Here is a 21653-nt window from a genome sequence, read left to right as displayed (position 1 = left end):
CGCCCCGCCGCCCCGCCTCTCGCGCCCTCCGCCCCGCCTCTCGCGCCCTCCGCCAATGGCCCTACTGCGCCGGCGCCGCCAGGAGCGCCAGGCCTCATCCCGCTTCCTAGGATAGCGCTGCGCGCATGCGCCTTGACGAGTGAGCCGGGTGAGGGGGTTCCCTAAGTAGCGGAAGGGGCAGATGGAAATGGAAGGGGTGGGCGCGCTTAGGCCTCGTCCTGGCTAGGCTCCCGCTGGAGTTTGCGTTGGGGGCGGACCAGGAGCGGTGGTCTCCAGGGAGGTCGAGGCTGGGGCTCCCACCCGAATTTGGAGCAGGGTTGCGGCGGCCCAGCTGAACCGCCGGCGTTTGTACGTTATGTGCCCACTTAGGGAGCCATGGACAACTGTTTGGCGGCCGCAGCGCTGAATGGGGTGGACCGACGTTCCCTGCAGCGTTCAGCAAGGCTGGCTCTAGAAGTGCTGGAGCGGGCCAAGAGGAGGGCGGTGGACTGGCATGCCCTGGAGCGTCCCAAAGGCTGCATGGGGGTCCTTGCCCGGGAGGCGCCCCACCTAGAGAGACAGCCGGCAGCCGGCCCGCAGCGCGTTTTCCCGGGAGAGGTGAGGGTCGCCGTGCTGGGGACCGCCCCAGTCATTCGCACCGCTGTAGCCCGCTGGGAGCCTGGGGCGCGCAGCGCAGAAGCACCTGAGGAAACCTCCCCTTAGCGGAAGCTGGAAAGGATCAGGACAATGAATGGAAAAGTCCTTTCAAAACTATTTATATTTGACAGGTTCTTGTTGGGTAGCTGTAGAATAACGGTAGTGTTCAGCCCTGGTTGGTTACTTTAAAAAAAAAAAAAAAAAAAAAAGGCCGGGCGCGGTGGCTCACGCCTGTAATCCCAGAACTTTGGGAGGCCGAGGCGGCGGATCACCTGAGGTCGGGAGTTCGAGACCGCCTGACCAACATGGAGAAACTTTCCGTCTCTACTAAAAATACAAAATTAGCCGGGCATGGTGGCGCATTCCTGTAATCCCAGGTACTAGAGAGGCTGAGGCAGGAGAATCGCTTGAATCCGAGAGGCGGAGGTTGCGGTGAGCCGAGATCGTGCCATTGCACTCCAGCCTGGGCAACAAGAGCGAAACCTCCGTCTCAAAAAAAAAAACAAAAAACTTACAGCTGTCATCTGATAATAGAGGAAAGCCTGGAAAGCCTGCAAACCTATCTCTTAGGTCCTGGATAAATTGCATGTCCATCTTTTAGGGTTGGAATTCTTTCTCAGTAACATCGTTCTTTCTGACATAAACTTGCAGAGCCTTTCGAAAAGTAAAAAGGAGGCTATTTCCAAAATGGCTTTATTGTCCAGTAGGGAATCCTAGATCTAACCTGTGACGTGCCATTTATTCAAATAGAGAGAAGAGAGGCCCCCAACCCTTAATGCTTCCTTCAGAACAATGGCTGAATTCATGGACTATACTTCAAGTCAGTGTGGGGTAAGTTGGTGTGAACCAAAGCTATGTCCCATCACCTGCTGATGGACCACAATGGGGATCCTTCTGGAATTTAGGGAGAATCTGGAGACTACCTGTTTCTCCTGCCCATCCTTCATGGTCAGATTGTAAACAGTCAAGGACTTAAACCAGGGGGTAAATCCAAGTTAGAATTCACTCAACCAATGTTTATTGAATGCCTAACTCTGTAGTTGACAATATAGCTATGAAAAGTCAGAAAAGGTCTTCTGCCCTCAGTGATCTTTCAGTCTGGTGGGGGGAAAAATAGCTTATTTGCTGAATTCCGTAGCAAGTAAGTTAAATATTAGGGTTTATTTATTTTTATTTTATTATTTATTTATTTTTTTTTTTTTTTGAGACAGAGTCTTGCTCTGTCACCCAGGCTGTAGTGCAGTGGCGCAGTCTCGGCTCGCTTCAAGCTCCACCTCCTGGGTTCATGCCATTCTCCTGCCTTACCCTTCCTAGTAGCTGGGACTAGAGGCGCCTGCCACCACGCCCAGCAAATTTTTTTTTTTTTTTTTTTTTTGTAATTTTCATTAGAGACAGGGTTTCACTGTGTTAGCCAGGATGGTCTCGATCTCCTGACTTCATGATCCGCCCACCTCTGCCTCCCAAAGTGCTGTGATTACAGACGTAAGCCACCGCACCTGGCCTTTTTTTTTTTTTTTTTTTTTATTGAGACAGTCTCACTCCATCACCCAGGCTGGAGTGCAGTGGCTCAATCTTGGCTTACTGCAACCCCTGCCTCCTGGCCTCCTGGTTCAAGCAAGTTTCCTGCCTCAGCTTCCCCAGTAGCTGGGACTACAGGCGTGTGCCACCATGCCTGGCTAATTTTTGTATTTTTGGTAGAGACAAGGCTTCACCATGTTGGCCAGGCTGCTCTCGAACCCCTGTCCTCAAGTGATCTGCACACCTTGGCCTCCCAAAGTGTTGGGATTACAGGCATGAGCCACCATAACCAGCCAAGTCATCTTTCCATACTCGGGGAAGGTTGAAGGCAGGCCAGAAAACATTCAAGGAAATTACCTGCATGGAAGGCGCTGTCTTCTAGGAATTACAGCAGACTCTGGCCTCATGCAGCATTAACACTTCGTGAGTCCTACATGGTTGTAAGGAGGCTGATCCCCAAGGGAGATGGAAGAGAATACCTTGTTTCTGCCCTGCTTTTCAGTTTCATATGTTAAGATCTCAAAACACTCTAATCTTTCTACATCTTTTGTAAAAATCCCTGACTCCAAGAATAGGACTCCAACCAGTGAGGAATAGTTCAGGGAATATTTTTATCTTATTTGTATTGTTCAGTGGTTTTAGAAAAATCAATAGCTTCAGCTCTACTGTAAAGTGATTAAACCCTTGGTTCATGGTTCAGTAAAAGCAATAATATTTGTCTTTCATTTAAGGTTTAGCAAATTGCTGTTCTTCATTTTGGTTTTCTGTTCATGCTTCAGTTCAAGTCTCTGTTATGAAATGGAGCCTCAGAACCCCTTGGCTTTCTAGAGATAGAATTAAGAATTATGTACTGGGGCCGGGCGCGGTGGCTCACGCCTGTAATCCCAGCACTTTGGGAGGCCGAGGCGGGCGGATCACAAGGTCAGGAGATCGAGACCACAGTGAAACCCCGTCTCTACTAAAAATACAAAAAATTAGCCGCGCGCGGTGGCGGGCGCCTGTAGTCCCAGCTACTCAGGAGGCTGAGGCAGGAGAATGGCGTAAACCCAGGAGGCGGAGCTTGCAGTGAGCCGAGATCGCGCCACTGCACTCCAGCCTGGGCGACAGAGCGAGACTCCGTCTCAAAAAAAAAAAAAAAGAATTATGTACTGGGTTTGCCTCTACAGTCTGAAGCAGCTACTAAAACACATCTTTAGGTCTGTGTCCTCAAGTGCTTTCCCCGGCTTCTCATTCTTCTCGTCACATGTGTTTTAGACAGTGTCCCTACCCTGTGTTCAAAACAAGCAGAGCTGTGATGTCCTCATCATTAGTCATTATCAAGGGCAAGTCTAATGCTAACTTTGAGGGGGAGGAAGGAAGCAGACAAGAGAAATGTAACTGTTTTCCGATCTTTTGGAAGATTCTTCTTAAATTAGAGACTTCTCCCTCCACTCCCCTGCGCACGGGAAGCACAGAGAAAAGGGCTGCAGAGCTCTTGGGTTTATGTTTCATTTCCTGCTGTGTTTCTAAATTTCAAGAAAATGTACCCGTCTCTTCCCATGTCCTTGTCTGACACTTAGACAATAAACATGGAACTGTTCATCCACATTTTTTAGGGGAGGAAATGAAAGGATATGTGCATTGGACATGGGGGCAAAGATGTGAAATTTGTTTAACCTGGCAGAGAGCATGGTCCTGCCCACCTTAGCCAGCGTTCTTGCCCTACAGAGGCAGCAGGTGGCAGCACGAGGATGCCAAATGCATTTCTTTCTCTGCAGCCACTTTGGGTGGGCTAACGTTTGTTGCATGACTTCAGAGGCCTGTCAAGAGGGCAGGTAATTCACCTTTGCTCTCTTGCCTCCCTCCTCAACTGTACTTTGCCCAAATATCAGGGTATTTTGAAAATTTGACAAGACAATTTGGTTAGCTAACATCTTTGACATTACTTCTCTAGAAGTATTATTCATCTGTGCCAGAGGAAGGAGGGGCAACCCATGTCTATCGTTATCACAGAGGCAAGTCGAAGCTGTACATGTGCTCGGACATAGGGAATGGTCAGGTAAGTGTACTCAACTATCCGGCACCATGCCTTCAGTCTACCAAGATATGACACCCTATATTCAAGAGCCCTTGCGAGACTTTGTGTTACTGGATGCCAGTGTGACTTGGCATTACAGGGCTTAACAGAAATGTATAAATTCATAACCTTAGAGAACTTACAGCAATGAACATGAAATAGGAGGTTGTCAAAAATATAAGATTGATGCCACTGTAGGATCTTTAGGTGAACCTGCAGTCCTGGGCCATGGGATTCTCGGCCAGGTTTAAAGAAAAGAGCTTCCAAGCCTGGAACATGTTGCATGCAATGATCGCCCCTGCGACTATCCCCTGCACTCTATTCTGGGCAACATAGACCCTTTCTGTATTTTTTTTTAAAAAGAGCTCCAAATATCCTCTTCTACATCTAGGGATAGGATTTTTTTTTTTTTTTTTTTTTTTTTTTTGAGACAGGGTCTTACTCTGTCACCCAGGCTAGAGTGCAGTGGAGCAATCGTGGCTTACTGCAGCGTTGACTTCCTGGGCTCAGGTGATCCTCCCACCTCAGCCTCCCAAGTAGCTGGGACTACAGGTGCATGCCACCACACCCAGCTAATTTTTAATGTTTTTAATAGAGATGGAGTTTTGCCATGTTGCCCAGGCTGGGGGAAAAGATTTTTAATAATTACATTTTTTACTGTAAGGTCATAACTGTCATGTCTTTGGTAATTTTTTATTTTATTTTATTTTATTTTTTTTGAGAGGGAGTCTCACTGTCACCCAACGTGGAGTGCAGTGGTACAATCGTGGCTCACTGCAACCTCTGCCTCCCAGGTTCAGACAATTCTCCTGCCTCAGCCTCCCAAGTAGCTGGGACTACGGGCACCTGCCACCACGCCCAGCTAATTTTTGTGTTTTTCTTTTTTTTGTTGTTGTTGAGACGGAGTCTCGCTCTGTTGCCCAGGCTGGAGTGCAGTGGCATAATCTCGGTTCACTGCAAGCTCCGCCTCCTGGGTTCATGCCATTCTCCTGCCTCAGCCTCCCGAGTAGCTGGGGCTACAGGCGCCAGCCACCACGCCTGGCTAATTTTTTGTATTTTTAGTGGAGACAGGCTTCCACCGTGTTAGCCAGGATGGTCTTGATCTCCTGACCTTGTGATCTGCCCACCTCGGCCTCCCAAAGGTGCTGGGATTACAGGCATGAGCCACCACGTCCGGCCCATTTTTGTATTTTTAATAGAGACAGAGTTTCACTGTGTTGGCCAGGCTGGTCTCGAACTCCTGATCTCAGGTGATCTGCCTGCCTCAGCCTCCCAAAGTGCTAGGATTACAGGCGTCAGCCACCGTGCCTGGCCCATGTCTTTCATAATTTTTAAAAAGAAAGTACAAGGGAAGTGTGGTGACGGGGGTCTCGTTTAACAAAGTACTTTTTTGTAAAGGTAGTAACAATTACAGGCCTCTCACTACAAACTTACCTTTTACCACATATCATTCTGGGGAAGCCAAAGATTCTGTTTATTGAACTGATTCAAAGGAGGAGGTGGTGGTGGTGGTAGTTTCTGAGGAGACTAGGTTTTTGCTTTTGTTTTAAACTACCTGCTTGTACTCAAAGATAGCAAACTGAAGTCCAGAGTCGATTCCGGAGTCTAAGTTGGATTCTTGACTTCTTTGGTCTGTCAGCCATTTTGGGGTGTTAGAGGGAGGAAGTTTAGGACAAGGATGGGAGAGTGGACACAGGGACATGAGCAAGGGCTGAGTGTACACTTGAAGCACCTCCCACACGCCTCCCCTGGCCTGGGAGGTGAGTAGTGGTGCCAGAGCTTGAGTCCTGAGCCCCCTTTTCTGGCCTAGCCTGAACTCTCACCTAAGTGCACCTGACCCTAAAGGGTGCACTTAGGTACATGTGGGGAAGAGTCATTCCCAACTCTCCTTTTAAAATGCAAGTTCCCTCTAAGGGAAATTGGCTTTATCAGTCAGCCTGTTGCCTTCTAGGACCACCCCTACTCCTAGAAGAAGCACAGAAGAGAATGTATTGAGAGCCTAAGTGTCACTTTTGCATTTTAAATTTTCCCTGCAATCCAAGAGTCCCATGTTACAGACTGGAAAACCAAGGCTCAAGAGAAGTTAATCTCTTAGTAAATAGCAGAGAGAGGACTTAAACTCAGGTGTGTCTGATTCCAAAGCCCATGTAAGGATGAAAATTATAATAAACATCTGACTAAAAATACCTTACAGAATTCACTTAAAAATGCCTTAATGACTTAGATGACAACTTAGAAAAAGCTGACAGAACAATTACTAACTCCTCATAAGGTAGAAGAAAACTTCTCTTTACAATCCAAAAGTGAAAGTTTGGGCACAAATCAGTGTTCTACTTGTCTCTTCAGAGAAAAGACAGAAAAAAGACATCCCTTGGTCCTGGAGGCATCTATCAAATATCCGAGTGTGCTCCAGAGGCATCCCAGCCTGTGAGTACGGAACTGCTTACGCACTGGGTTTCACCACCGTTACAACTCCATGAACCAGTTGACATGGTTCTTAGAGGGCTATTTGAATTGGGTCTATAGTATTTTTAAGTTGAGATGTTCTTACACTTAAGAAGGGAGTGCACAAAATTAGGTTCAGTGTAAAACTGGGTTTTCTTGGTATTCTTCCTTCACTCAAAGCTTCAGGGATACTCTTTGTGCCTGAACTCATAGTTGTGGTTGGAAAGAATGTGAAGTATTCACATCTCAGTTCCTACCTACAGCTCAGCTGAGCTGGCACTGGGTCCTGCTGGAATTCCACCATCTGTTCAAGCAGCAGGAGGGGCACGATCCTCCTGCTAACAAAGTGAAAACCATTGCTGAAATTCCGAAACATACACATTTGGTGAGATCAGGTTCCACAACATTTGAAGGCATTTGTTCTCATTTTCCAAAAATGTTTCTTTGTAAAAACATATAATGAGTTTTTCATTTTTAAGTAAAGTACTCATTAGTTCATGAAGCCAGGGGATCCTTTTTGGAACTTGGAAGGGCTAGAATTCTGAGGAAAGGAACTTCATCCAGCATGGTGCCGCAATACATTTCTTACTTTTTGTTTGTATACAGTTTGCTACTAGTCAGGATTTGGAGTATACTAGAGTTATTAACAATTCAGAATATTCTGCTTCTAGTACAAATATAAGTTGTTAAGGCTTAGACGCCTCTCAACACTTGCAGACTTTTGGTAATACTGATGTTCCACAGTGTTGGAGTTCTACAGCCACATGCCAACCTTACCTCTATGTCTCCTTGTGTGCAAATGAAGCATCCTTGGCTTTCTGCAATTCTGATACAACCATATTTTCTAAAAGTGACTTCTATTTACGTGGTTGACAACCAATAAATAGTTAATGACATTGTTATACACATTTACATCAGTTAAAGGATTATAGACTTCCAATTTTGCAGAAACTGGACAGGCATGCAAGAATACAACATTAAACAGCTTTGGAAAAACTTGGCTTCAAATCCATCTGCAAGGTAGGAGGAATAGAGGAAATTTCATAAAAATGTAAACATGATCATTTATTCCTCTGAGTGCAATTTGCTGGCCAGTAGTTTGGCTTTTCCTGTGTGTGGTAGTGGAATCTACAGCTTTTGCCTGTGGCCCCTTCTCAGCATTAAGCAAACATGTAATGGCATCCCAGCTGTCAATCTGGCCCTTAATTACAGGCTCTTTTCTGGTTTGTGACTTTGTCCTTTTGTCATTTGAACTGAGACCCATCCTCTGTCTGCACACCTGATGTAACCTGCCTCCCAGCCATGAGTGAAGTCTACCCTTGGAAGACTGATTGTACTCAGTTCGGCTCTAAATAAAAATCTTTCCATTAACTCTGGCTTCCAGTGTTTTGTACTCTGGGAGAACCAGTCCTCCGAGGGAAAGTTTTGTCAGCCAGCTGAATTGCTGCTTCAGTGACAAAATGGAATCCACTCAAATTGTTTTGAGCTTTAGGACAAAAGAAATGCCTATCATCTTCCTAATAGTGAACTTAGCAAAGCACAGTTTAAAAGAATGGCTCTCGCCGGGCGCGGTGGCTCACGCCTGTAATCCCAGCACTTTGGGAGGCCGAGGCGGGCGGATCACAAGGTCAGGAGATCGAGACCACGGTGAAACCCCGTCTCTACTAAAAATACAAAAAATTAGCTGGGCGCGGTGGCGGGCGCCTGTAGTCCCAGCTACTCAGGAGGCTGAGGCAGGAGAATGGCGTAAACCCAGGAGGCGGAGCTTGCAGTGAGCCGAGATCACACCACTGCACTCCAGCCTGGGCGACAGAGCGAGACTCCGTCTCAAAAAACAAAAACAAAAACAAAAAACAACAACAACAAAAAAATAAAAGAATGGCTCTCATCACTCCCGATTACCTTGCCATTACTGCTCATCTGTGCTAAGTGCCACTGTCTACTTCTGATCCCCAAAACAGTGGCCTCTAGCCTTTCCCTCTGCCTAACTCCAAGTAGAGTGTTCTTTTTATAATCCTTCATGTTCCTGTAACACTTTAGCATTTACAGAGCATTTTCACATGCTTATTTGTGAGGTATTATCACAGTTCTAGAAATAAGGAAAGGCTGAGACCAACCAAAATGACAGTGTTGTACGTGAGCAGGCTGAGCCTTGAAAGCAGGACCTGTCTCCCACATTAGCACTTCATTCCATCACACCTCTGCATGCACAGGTAGCCTGCTGGGGGGCCATGGTGGCAGTGGGGTATAAAATCTCTAAACTGCTAATATCCTTTTTTTCCTTCTAGGCTGAGAACATTTCTAAGGACCTCTACATAGAAGTATATCCAGGGACCTATTCTGTCACTGTGGGCTCAAATGACTTAACCAAGAAGACTCATGTGGTAGCAGTTGATTCTGGACAAAGTGTGGACCTGATCTTCCCTATGTGATGTTGACCATCACTGCCTTCACATCACCTTTTTTTAAGTAGTAAGAATAAAGCCACTGTATGATTCTCTTGATAGCTATACATTAATCCTGTTTTTAATGCTGACTGGGTCAGCCTTCCCAGGAACTGGAGTCTGTCTTTTTCAGTGCCTTTTTTAACTGGAGGTGTAGGAGTCCTTCATGCTTGTTTGCCTGAAAGTTATATGATTCGCTCTCTGAACGGGTTTTACTGCTTGCTTTCCAAGTAGAGGTTAATTATGATAATAAAGAGACTGGAAATGAAGAGAATTCATTTTTATTGAGAGGTAAAACAAAAATGTCACTCATGTACAACGGTAGGCTCTATGGAAAGGTGGCAGAGTGGCTGTGGACACATTTGCCCAAAGCAGGCTGACCCTCTCTTCCGTGGAAGAGGCACCTTAAAGCAGTCTCACCAGGGCCCTGGCAGGGACCCCCAGGGCAGGACCCCACACTCCTATACCCCTCACAACAGGTGCCTTCCTGCTGCTTATCTGCAGGGAGGTCTTCGTGGGGTGGAGATACTGCTGGTTATTTGACTGTTACCTGTGGCCTGTCCTGTGCCTCCTTCCGTTGAAGGCCTTGTCAGCCACTCTGTATAACTCTCCTCAAGTTATACATGTTTATTCTTTACCTATAAAAGGGGAAAAAATCCATAGATTGTTATGCTGACTGTAATTTTATTCAAAAGTCACTGATTTTAAAAAGTCATTGATGTGCTGAGTGTGGTGGCTCATACCTGTAATCCCAACGTTTTGGGAAGTTAAGGCAGGAGAATCACTTGAGCCCAGTAATCAAGACCAGCCTGGGCAACACAGTGAGACCCTCTCTCTACAAAAAGTAAAAAGTTTAGTCAGGTGTGGTGGCATGTGCCTAGTTACTCAGGTCCTAGCTACTCAGGAGACTCAGATGGGAGGCTCACTTCAGCCCAGGAGTTCAAGGCTGTAGTGAGCCATGATTATGCCACTGCGTTCCAGCCTGAGTGACAGAGTGAGATCTTGTCTAAAAAAAAAAAAAAAAAAAAAATCATTGCTGTGTCCCAAACGTCTTGAAGCTGCCACAGCAGTACTGTGACATCTCCCAGTTTCATTGCCTGGTTCTCTCGTTTTGAACACAAACCTTTCCACCTTTCCTTGGGAAAGGTGTCAGTATTTTATATGATGGAAATGAAGTTTTAAGTAGAGCTATATTACCATTGTTAGTGAGGAACAGACTCCATATTCAGAGGGCCTAATAAAGCAGACCCCAACCCAATACCATAGAACAGAGGGTCATTTAAATGGGGATCCTTGCACCCCCAAGAAGCCTGTGATTAAATTCATAGGTTCCATAAGCATTCTGAAATTACATGCAAAATTGAGGGTATGTACATTTTTCTGGGACAAGGGGTCATAGGTTTTACTGTTCTCAAAGCGGATGTGACCCAAAAAGTCTAAGACCCATGTGAGAAGTCCTTAGGAAGCCCCTTTCCAGCCATTCTGCTTTACCTAGATCCTCAGGGCTCTCAGTCTAAGGGGAATTCTTGTTCCATGGACCTATTGCAAGGCTCTGACTCTGCTTTCTGTGTTCAACTTCCCCTGGCGGGGTCTGCGGTGGCTTCGTGTTGGTTGCCTTCAAGACCAGCTCCGTGGTAGTCCCCACTACTACAGTTTGTGCTCTCTGCTGTTTGTGATCCTTTTCTTCTTTCCAGATGTTGGAATATCTTGTTCCTAAACCCAAAAGTCAATTACTTAGGTTGAATATGCCATCATTTTGATGGGATAAGTAGAACTAAAACAAGGATCACTGAAGTATCTGTAAGCTCACAGCATTGTTTTCTTTTCATTTATTATGTATTTGAGACAGGGTCTTGCTATATCACCCAGGCTGGAATGCAGTGGCATGATCATAGCTCACAGCAGCCTCGACCACCCGGGCTCAAGCCATCCTCCCACCTGCCACCCCCTCTTCACTACAGCCCCAAGTAGCTCGGACCACAAGCGCACACCACCATGCTCAGCTAATTTTTTAGTTTTTTTTATAGGAACAGGGTCTCGCTATGTTGCCCAGCTGGTCTTGAACTCCTGGGCTCAAGCGATCCTCCAGCCTCAGCCTCCCAAAGTGTTGCGATTACAGGTGTAAGCCACTACACTTGGCCTATTTTACCATCATGCAATGTGTCCATGTAATGTTTTCTATTTTTAGAGAAAAAAATTTTTATCATTTCTGGCCCTTATGCTTTTGGGAAACATTACCTGATACCCAAGATTTGGAGTAGTGAAGAAGTTATTGGATGTGTTTTCTAAACTGCCATTAGGGCAAGTGAAGGTAACTGACTGCCACCAGTTAAAGGAGCTTCGACACCTTCACTGATCACTGATAACATGGACCATAAAGAAGAGACTACAAGCTGATGGAAAAACAAGTTTTAAGAAATTGAACTGGGTGCATTAGTGCACACCTGTAGTCTCAACTATTTGGGAGGCTGAGGCAGGAGGATTGCTTGAGCCCAGGAGTTTGAGGCTGTAGTGAGCTATGATCATGCCACTGCACTCCAGCCTGGGTGACATAGTGAGACCTTGTCTCTAAAAATAAAAAAATATATATATTAGGGCAAAACAAAAATAATGGGAGATGTGACTTCCTGAGGAACAGACCAATCTAAAAGGGAAGGAACGCTTTTTATGTTTCTTTTACAACTACAGATTGAATCCTGTTTCAGTTATAAGCAAAGGAGGCAGAAAGCACCTCCCTGCCAGCAGCTGACAATCTGGCCTCCCTAGGACTGTTAGAATCTAACTGTAACCTCTCACTGCCTGTAACTGAAAGTAAGGGAAAGTGTGGAGGACAGAGAAACCTATGCAAGAGCTTTTGTGAGAGGCAAAGCTCAAAATTGAGTGTCGAGCATCAGCACTCGACAGAACGGATATCGAGTCCTGAGAGCAGGAACTGATTAAACATCAAGCATGTTTAGGAGAAGCAAAACAGCATATTTCCTTTAAAAGATACAAAACCTGGAGGGGAGAAAAGCAAAGCGCTGGTGTTTGCCTTGTTTCAGGCCTGACCCACATGTGGTTTTCTGTGCTTCTCTTAACTAGTGAGCTGTGACAGGCAGTCCCACGTGTGTGGTGAAGGCTGGAGATGGCCATGTCTCCGCACCCCCTCTCGGGCATGCTCTCTGTATATTTGGGAACATGCTGACAATGCTCACGGGTCAGCCCCAGGAACTCTCCCTAGAGTATAACACAAGATCCAGTATTTAACGGGAAAGCTGGGCCAACTACCTGAAGATACTATAGTTCTCTTCTTTATAGTCGATTATTAGAATTTATTTCAGGGGAGAAAATAACTTTGGAGTGGATCTGTTTAAATGTGGTGATGGAGAGAGCCTGTAGGTGTAGGCTTCGGGCAGTAGCAGTAAGAGCTGTGTAAACTTAGGGCCAGGGGAAATTTGTTTGGACTTAATCAGGTTTGGAACCCTTCTAGAGATTGCTATGGAGCAAGCCACAGCAATAGGAACACAGATGTAGTACCTAGGGCATCTCTGGCCCCCATGGCCCCTCTGGTTGTCCCTCTCCCCTATGCTGGGCTTGGTATTGTCTCATTTGCTCCCCACAGACCCTTTTCTGTTGGGTAGGTACAGCTTTTCTTTCTCCAGGCTCTGCTGGAGCAAGAGGCATTGGGAGCTATGGAAAATTTAGCATGAAAACGCTAGAGTTTGGTACCATTTTCTTTATGCCCTCTCTACAAGTGATAATATAAAGAAAATGGTACCAAACTCTAGTGTTTGCATGCTAAATTCTCCATAGCTGCATTTCTTTCAAATGGAGAAAGAAACTGGCATATCTTTCTTTCTTTTTTTTTTTTTTTTGGAGACAGAGTCTCACTGTGTCACCCAGGCTGGAATGTAGTGGCTCACTGGAACCTCTGCCTCCAGGGTTCAACTGATTCTGGTACCTCAGCCTCCCAACTAGCTGGGATTACAGATGTGCATCACAGCGCCTGGCTAATTTTTGTATTTTTAGTAGAGACGGGGTTTCACTTTGTTGGTCAGGCTAGTCTCAAACCCCTGACTGCAAGTGATCCGCCCCCGCTTTGGCCTCCCAAAGTGCTGGGTGAGCCACTGCACCCGGCGAAATCACCATTTCTGAGTGGCTGCTGCCAAGGCTTGCCATTGCAAGATTGGAGTAACCCATTTCACAGAAGCCTGGGACCCACCTCCCCATTTTATATTTTCAATATAAAGTTTCCTCCTGGAGAGTGGAGGACGAGCACAGCTGGGTCTGAGATATAGGGGAAAAATCCTCATATAAAATCCAAGTGCAGTAGACATACCCCTCCCCTCCCAAAGCCCAAGGGTTCAGAGGAGTCACCAGGAAAGCTTCTCTTTACAATTTCTCAACTTTCTGGAACCGAACACTAATAAAGTCGTTACCCCTGGGGCAAGATTGAAATCTTCATTGGTGCCAGCTTGATGGTTCATGCCTGTAATCCCAGCACTTTGGGAGGGCGAGGCAGGCAGATCACTTGGGCCAGGGGTTCGAGACCTGCCTGGCCAACATGGCAAAACCCCATCTCCACTAAAAATACAAAAGTTAGCCAGGCATGGTGGCATGCACCTATAATCCCAGCTACTGGGGAGGCTGAGGCATGAGAATCACTCAAACCTGGGAGGCAGAGGTTGCAGTGAGCCAAAATCATGCCACTGCACTCCTGCCTGGGCAACAAAGTGAGACTGTCTCAAAAAAACAAACAAACAAAAAACAAACAACAACAACAAAAAACTCTCATGGGCTAAGCAGTCCTTCTGGCTCAGTGACTGTGCTAGAAATAGGGCTATGGTTTCAACCAGGGAACCCTAGTGGGTCCCAGTGTGGGCAGTGCCTAGAGATCTAAGCCCTTAGCAATGGTGTTCCTTCACCTCACAGCCTCCCTGCCCCAGATATGTTCAGTGACCCCAGGACCCCCAGAATCTTGTCAAGGGCCACCTCCTTCACACAGTTCTGACAGGCTTCTGCTCCTTCCGGGCTCCATTGGGAATTTAGATAGAATGGGCTCCCGGAACCTAGCAGGGCCCGCCACACAGTTCTCAGCTGGAGGTGATGCAGTGTGGGGCTGGCTGCAGACTGCCAGCAGCAACAGGACATGGCTTTCCTGTTGGCCATGAGGGATAAGAAGCACATCACAGTGCCCAGGTCCTCCCCGCTGACTTACTGAGGGGCCCAGCAGGAGAGTGGGGCCTCATGACCAATGCTTAAGACCAGTTTCTATGCTTCAGTGCATCAACTCTCATCAACACCAGGAGGCATTTGTACTATTCATCTAGAGAAAAACCAAGGCCTCCAAGAAAAAAGGAGGGGGCTAAAAACAGACAATGGCAGTGCCCTGTCAGTAGAGACTAGTGAAGAAAGAAAAAGGCAGGTATTAAATAGGGATGCAACCTTAGCACAAAGATCAGTTCATCCTTCTGCTCCTGTGGGCCTCATAGCTGAAATGGAAACCTGCTATTTCCCTTTTCCCACAGCCTCCTCTTCAGCATGACCAGACTCCCCTTCAGCATGACCAGACTCCCAAGGATTACTGTAGTCCCAACAGAGTGGACACATGCATCAGCTTCATAAGGGACATGTGGGAGGGAAGGGAGCCGGTGCCCCAGCCCCTGCCTTAGAAGGCAAGCCCACTCCCCTGGCATACCTGGCTTCCCAGGGCGTGGCTCAGGCCCGTTTCTCCTCCAGTACCTCCACTCAGGCTGGCAGAGGCCACTCTGCCTCAAAGGAGTCTCAAGAAGGATGGGATCTGTGTTGACTGCACTGTTTACCATCAGTCTCTGGGGAGGGCCCATCTCCAGATCATTCTCCACATCGTCTTGTTCACGGGAGGAGGAGGAGGAGGAGGAAACAGCCAGGGGAGCGTGCGTTGCTACTTTTTCCCCTTTAGGACCTTCCAGGGGCAAAAGCTGTGCTGGGGGCTCCAACTCTGGAAGTTCTCTGGCTGTGACTTCTGAGGTCCTGGTTAGAGGCCACCAAGTGGTGCCACATGGGGGGCAGCCACAGAGGCAGCCCTGGCACAGCAGCTGGCAGCAGGCATGAGGGTGGCAGAGAGGGCACAGGAATGGAGTGCCCGGAGGAAGCTCGTTAGTGATGCGCCCAGTGATTGGCCCCAGCAGAGAGCAGCATGGGGCCAGTGAAGGGGCCTGGGGTGCTCCCTGGTGAAAGACTTGTGCAGCCTCTCCACAGCCTTCTTCCAGATGGCCAGGGACACCGACTGGACCCCACCTAGGGGCACTTTAGCGGCTCTGCCATTCCAGAAATGAACAGTGATTTCTTCTTCCTTTGATGCTACATAACAAAAAATGGCAAAATTTTGTTATAATTATCAATTACCTTTTTTTTTTTTGAGACAGGGTCTGGCTCAGGCTGGAGTGCAGTGGCACAGTGAGAGCTCACTGCAGCCTCAACCTCCCAGGCTCAAGCCCTCCTCCTGCCTCAGCCTCCCAAGTAGCTTCCACTTCCTAATCGTGGGATAAGGCCTCTCCTATCCACACAGGCAAAGGCAGAGCTTCAGCCCGGCCCCTGTGCTCTGGCTGCCTGGCTCCTCACATGCACCTCTCCGTGGAGAGCCTGCCAGGAACATCCTTCACCTGCATCATACCTACCTCCACTTCCCGAGGACTTGCCTGAGCCTCCCTGCCTCCTGGACTACAGTGGCCTGCAGGGGCTCACTTTTCTTGTCAAAACCAAAATGCATTCTCAGTAGAAGCCTCATTCTGTCATTCTCTGAATTACAGTGGTGCTGACTGACCCGGCAGAAGATGACTGTCCGGTCCCTGGAGGACCTGGTGAGAGCTGGGTCGTGAGTAGCTAAACCATGGTTTAGCTAACCAACATAGACATAGAGTTTTAGGCCACTTACCCTGATTACAATTTTTTTTTTTTAATAATCTGAAAGATACAGTGTGCATCTTGAGGCATCTGTTGCTGCCTCAAGATTAAGCAGCAGGCAAGGGGGTAAAAATTATCTTCTTAATGCCTTAGAAACCCCTAAGCTGTAGACGCACCCTTGGCTCTCTCATCTGGCCTGATTATAGCCTGGCTCCTTCTGGGGACTGATGAGTCAGAGCAGCTTCTCTTACCTCTCCGGGGATCTCTCATCTCCAAGCCCAAAAGAACAGTGCCAGGACCATACTGCTGTTGTCCTGGCTGCCAAAGTGCCAGCACCTTGTCCCCTGGTCTCAGTGAGTATCCTACCGATGGTGAGAGAGGAATGACATCCTCTTCTAAGACCACTCTCTGCTGCCGGGCTGGCAGCTTCGGGCCTGCGACAAGAGGAGCCTCAAATTCCACAAGCAGGACCCCCTGTCTCTCCAGCTGTGGGAAAGAAAACACTCAGAATAAGAACTGGCATTATAAAGTACAAGAGGGAGCACCCAGGTTCCCTACGATGCCCCCAAACCAGGCCCAGGGACTGCCTTCCAAACAGTGACAGGCACCTAAAGAAGGGACGAGGCAGATGCTCTTTCAAGCCAGTCATAGCTGAGATAGGCAGGCTGTGTGGCACGGTTGGGCTTCCCTGAATCTCTTTCTTCCTCGGGCAACACTTCTTGCCTCTCCCTTTCCATTCCCTTCCTTTGCCTGGTTTTCTTTCCTCCTACCAAATTTTTGACCTGCAATTGCCAGGAATAACCTGGGTCCTCCCTGGACCTTTTCTCAATGCGATCCCCTCCTTCCAGCACCCCCAAGAAGCGTCGCTCCTGTGTCCAAGACCAACCAGGGATGGATGGTTGTTCACCTGTGAGGCTCATGTAGGCGAGGAGAGATTGTGGCCACAGAGCTGCCCTCAGCACCGCCCTTACAGTCGACGAGGAAAGGGTTAGCTAAGCAAGTGAATAGCAAAAGTGAGAGAACAGTGATGCAGCTACTTAAAAGTACAGGCTGTTTCAAGTACTCTGTGATTTAGAAGAGAAATAAACTGGTTATAAATTATTTTTACCAAATCACTGGACAGAAACTATATTCGAGCAAAGTTTTGCTAGAATTTCATTTTAATTCACATATTACTTGAAAATTGACCTTTTTTTTCCCCCCCAGATGGAGTTTCGCTCATCACCCAGGCTAGAGTGCAATGGCATGATCTTGGCTTACTGCAACCTCCGCCTCCTAGGTTCAAGCAATTCTCTTGCCTCAGGTTCCCAAGCAGCTGGGACTACAGGAGCCCACCACCTTGCTCGGCTAATTTTTGTATATTTAGTAGAGACGAGTTTCACCACATTGGCTAGGCTGGTCTCGAACTTCTGACCTCAGGTAATCCACCCTTCTTGGCTTCCCAAAGTGCTGGGATTATAGGCATGAGCCACCACACCAGGCCAAAAACTGACTTTTGATTGGAAATTCTGAAATTCATATTTTTAAAGAATTTACATTAGTCTTCCCTTCATGAATCTACATTCACAAAGTAAGTCTGACTCTGAAAAAAAGAAAATTAAAAAAAAAAAAAAAAAGAAGTGAGTAGCCACTGAAGTACAGGCCAGGCCAGCATGGCAGGAGTATGCTTCTCTGTGTACCAGCACACACCCATGCATGTGAGCAAACACATCTCGTGCCTCTTTCCCTTAGGCTGGTGTTCATTCAACACACGGAATTTTCCTCAACAAAGTACTTTTAAAGTACATTTTCTTCTCTGTTATGCATTGAATTGTGTCCCATGCCCCACCTCCACCCTCCTCCCACAGGCTGGAGTGCAGTGGTGCCATCAGTTTGGAGCTCAAGTGATCCTCCTGCCTCAGCCTCCCAAGTGGCTGGGACTACAGCCATGTGCCACCATGCCTTGTTAATTTTTAAATTTTTTGTAGAGACAGGGTCTCGCTATATTGCCCAGGCTGGTCTTGAACTCCTGGCCTCAAGCAGTTGTCCCACCACCACCTCTCAAAGCGCTGGGATTACAGGCGTGAGCCACCATGTCTTGCCCCCTGCCAAATTCATATGTTGAAGTCCTAGACCCCAGAATGTGACCTTATTTGGGAATAGGGTCATTGCAAATGTAATTAAGATGAGGACTGAATATGGCAGGTCCCTAATCCCGTGTAATTGATGTCCTTATAAAGGGGGAAATGTGGGCAGACACACACTCAGGGAGAAAGCCCCGTAAAGGTAAAGGCAGAGATCAAGGTGATGCCTCTATAAGCTGAGGAACACCAAAGCCTGCCAGCAAGCCATGAGAAGCCAGAAGCGGGGCATGGGAATCATTCTTCCTCACAGCTCTCAGTAGGAACCAACCTTGCCAAGCCCTGGACTTCCAGCCTCCAGAAATGGGAGATGACACATTTCTGTGGTTTAAGCCACTCTGTTTGTGGCACTTTGTTAGGTAGCCCTAGCAAACTAACGCACTCAGTGGTATTACATGTTCACTTCTACAACATGGCCATGAGAGAGCTGTGCTTATCCAAAAAACCAGCCTGCTAGAGGCACACATCCAAGGCATGTCAGGTACGACAGGGCCACCCAGAGGAGCATGCCAGGGAGATACTGAGGGTCAGGGACTTGCCTCAGGAGCAGCCTTTATTTGAGCCCAGTAGTAAAAGCCATCTGCTTCCCTTCTTGCCAGGACCCATGTGTTGGCAGCATCTCCAGCTCTTCCCAGCCAGCCAGGCCCTTGCCATGCTGGGTCGGCAATGTGGAGACACGGGCAAGAAGAGGTGTGCCTGGAAAAAAGCAAATGGAATTAGTGGATAGAGAGTAACAAGCCCTAAACACATCAAGAAACATGTTTCTCAGGTACATCTGAGGTGCACCACAGCACACAAGGCATGTGGAACAGAAATCCACATGGAAAGTGGCAATCTATGACTTCCAGAAGGATAAGATAAACCTCCGGGAGGGGCAGTAGGAGAGGACAGTGAAGGGAACCATCCTTGGTGGATTGGGAGTTGGTTCAAGGCAACCAAAAGGTAATTTGCCTTGATACATTCAAGTTAATTAATGCTTGTTCCTACACTAGACAACAGACTGGAAAAGTGTGGCTCTCGCCTGTAATCCTAGCACTTTGGGAGGCTGACACGGATGGATCACTTGAGCTCAGGAATTCAAGACCAGCCTGGGCAACATGGTGAAACCCCATCTCTACCAAAAATACAAAAAAATTAGCTGGGTGTGGTAGTATGAGCCTGTGGTCCCAGCTACTCAGGAGGCTGAGGTAGGAGGATTGCTTGAACCTGGGAGGTAGAGATTGCAGTGGGCTGAAATGACACTACTGCACTCCAGCCTGGGTGACAAGGTGAGACCCCCTATTGAAAAAAGAAAAGAGCGCCAGGGGCCAGGCGCAGTGGCTCACGCCTGTAATCGCAGCACTTTGGGAGTCCGAGGTGGGTGGATCATGGGGTCAAGAGATCAAGACCATCTGGACAATATGGTGAAACCCCATCTCTACTAAAAATACAAAAATTAGCTGGGCGTGGTGGCAGACGCCTGTAATCTCAGCTACTCAGGAGGCTGAGGCGGGAGAATCACTTGAACCCGGGAGGCGGAGGATGTGGTGAGCCAAGATTGCGCCACTGTACTCCAGCCTAGTGACAGAGCAACACAGTGAGACTCCGTCTCAAAAAAAAAAAAAAAAATAGTGCCAGGAAGGTAAATCTTAAGGTGGCGTGTGGGATTCCAGGATGAGGCGTGGAAGCTTGGGTAGTAATACCAAGGGTGTGAAATTGTAATGCCATTGATGCTGTGGGGTCAGGGAGATGAGGAAGGTTTGGGCAGGGACAACCCAGAGGAGCTAAGGGGTTGTGGGACAGAAAAAGGAGATGCTAGTTCCGGATAATGTTGTGGTCAGGGCCAGTTGGTCTAGGGGAGTTGTTGAGTCAGGGTTTAGGTTTTTGAAGAAGCCATTTTACTTTGTGGGCAAGGCTGAATGCAAAGGGGGCCTGCCTGCCTCCTGCTGTCATCAACATGCTGTCACAGCACCTAGGGTGTTCGTGCTGAGGAGCTCCTGCAGGCCCATGCTGAGCTACCCTCAGTCCCCCTCAGCCTCCCTCCTGTGCTTGTTGGCATCTCAAGTCCAATGCTTAACTCTAGCTTTGAACAGGATGGTCCACCGGGTGAATCACGAAAGGGAGCCATTAAGGATCATTCAAGCTGGCATGTCCCTAACATGGGCACAATGGATCAGGCAGCAGGAATGCGAGTCCCTGGAGCTGACACGCTCCATGTGTGCATATAGGCTGTGGTGCCTTTGGCCTCTTGTATCCATGCTTTAGAAAGCGGACTGAGGATCCTATTTAGGAAAATCCTGGACAAAGGAGGAGTACTGAGGGAACCTGAAGAGGGACTTGGAGACCCCCCCTTAGCTGATTTCTCCTATGGTGCCAGAGCAAGTCTCATTTTTTTTTTTTTTTTTTTTTTTTTGGTTTTGTGTTTGAGATGGAGTCTCGCTCTGTTCCCTAGGCTCGAGTGCAATGGCGCTGTCTCGGCTCACTGCAACCTCTGCCTGCGGAGTTCAAGCAATTCTCCTGCCTCAGCCTCCCAAGTAGCTGGGAATACAGGCATGCACCACCACGCCCAGCTAATTTTTTTTTTCTTTGAGACAGAGTCTCACTCTGTTGCCCAGGCTGGAGTACAATGGTACGATCTCAGCTCACTGCAACCTTTCCACCTTCTGGGTTCAAGCAATTCTCTGCCTCAGCCTCCTGAGTAGCTGGGATTACAGGCACCTGCCACCATGCCTGGCTAATTTTTATATATTTAGTTGAGACGGGGTTTCACCATCTTGGCCAGGCTGATCTCGAACTCCTGACCTTGGGTGATCCACTCGCCTTGGCCTCCCAAAGTGCTTGGATTACAGGCGTAAGCCACCATGCCCAGCCAATTTTTTTTTGTATTTTTAGTAGACAGGGTTTTGCCATGTTGGTCAGACTGGTCTCGAACTCCTGACCTCAAGTGATCCACTTGCCTCGGCCTTCCAAAGTGCTAGGATTACAGGCGTGAGCCACCACACCCAGCCAAGTCTCATTGTTGATGGTAAAATGAGCTATAAACTTGGTAACTGGCTATCCCTAACTGCCTTCTCTCCCTCATGCCAACTGTGGCATCTGCAACTCTGCTAAAGCCGGATCAACCCTGAAGGGCTCTGGGAGCACAGTGTAGGCTGGAATGACAGACCGCACACAGATACACCAATCATAAGCCAAACAATGAAGACCCCTTTCCGCCTTCTCAGGAAGCAAGTCTCTCCACCAAGGTCTACCACCAACAGCCAAGAACAAAGGAAAAAAGAAAGGGGCGCCCGCTTCCTCCAGAGGGGCAGAGACAGGTACCTTGCGAGGGGCTTGTGCCCGGTGAGCCAGGGTGCTTGGAGGGCAAAGGGGTAGGTGAAGGAAAGGTCCCACAGTGGAGCAGCACCGTCCCAGCCAGGGGCCTTCAGGCTTGTGGCCACGCTGCAGTATTTGAGCAAAGGCATCCTGGGCCCCGTGGAGGAGTCCATGGCCTTCAGAGGATCCACCTGAGAATAGGCACCACCGCTCCCTGACCTGCAGCTTAAAGCCAGCGGTGGCCGCCTGGGCGAAGCAGGGCTCAGCTCTGCAGTT

At 48.0% G+C, this 21653-nt stretch overlaps 2 protein-coding genes across 7 annotated transcripts; one reads left to right on the top strand and one right to left on the bottom strand.

Annotated features, from left to right (window-relative positions):
• Positions 1-33: 33 nt before the first annotated feature.
• Positions 34-9346, top strand: LOC105488746 (A-kinase interacting protein 1). Of its 6 annotated transcripts, none has more exons than XM_011753133.2 (6): positions 34-148; positions 370-597; positions 1387-1467; positions 4088-4192; positions 6557-6637; positions 8944-9346. In XM_011753133.2, exons 2-6 carry the CDS (start codon positions 376-378, stop codon positions 9085-9087), a joined length of 633 nt encoding a protein of 210 aa, XP_011751435.2. In that variant the 5' UTR covers positions 34-148; positions 370-375; the 3' UTR covers positions 9088-9346. The 6 variants fall into 6 exon arrangements, 4 of the variants coding, with proteins under 4 accessions (XP_011751435.2, XP_070931224.1, XP_011751434.2 ...); XM_071075123.1 differs by having other exon boundaries at positions 54-139; XR_003019615.2 differs by lacking the exon at positions 34-148 and having other exon boundaries at positions 155-597; positions 6557-7675; positions 8944-9068.
• An 18-nt stretch (positions 9347-9364) lies between these two features.
• On the bottom strand, positions 9365-21623 carry C12H11orf16 (chromosome 12 C11orf16 homolog). Its single transcript, XM_011753131.3, is given in 7 exon segments — positions 9365-9737; positions 10591-10812; positions 14777-15262; positions 15265-15420; positions 16215-16449; positions 18623-18779; positions 21384-21623. Coding segments are annotated over 6 exon segments (1401 nt in total). The 5' UTR covers positions 21551-21623; the 3' UTR covers positions 9365-9737; positions 10591-10612.
• Positions 21624-21653: the final 30 nt, after the last annotated feature.

The sequence above is a fragment of the Macaca nemestrina genome, chromosome 12, assembly GCF_043159975.1.
Source record: "Macaca nemestrina isolate mMacNem1 chromosome 12, mMacNem.hap1, whole genome shotgun sequence".
Lineage (NCBI taxonomy): Eukaryota > Metazoa > Chordata > Mammalia > Primates > Cercopithecidae > Macaca > Macaca nemestrina.
The sequence above is the reverse complement of the archived record's forward strand: the minus strand, read 5'-3'. Positions and strand labels throughout refer to the sequence as shown.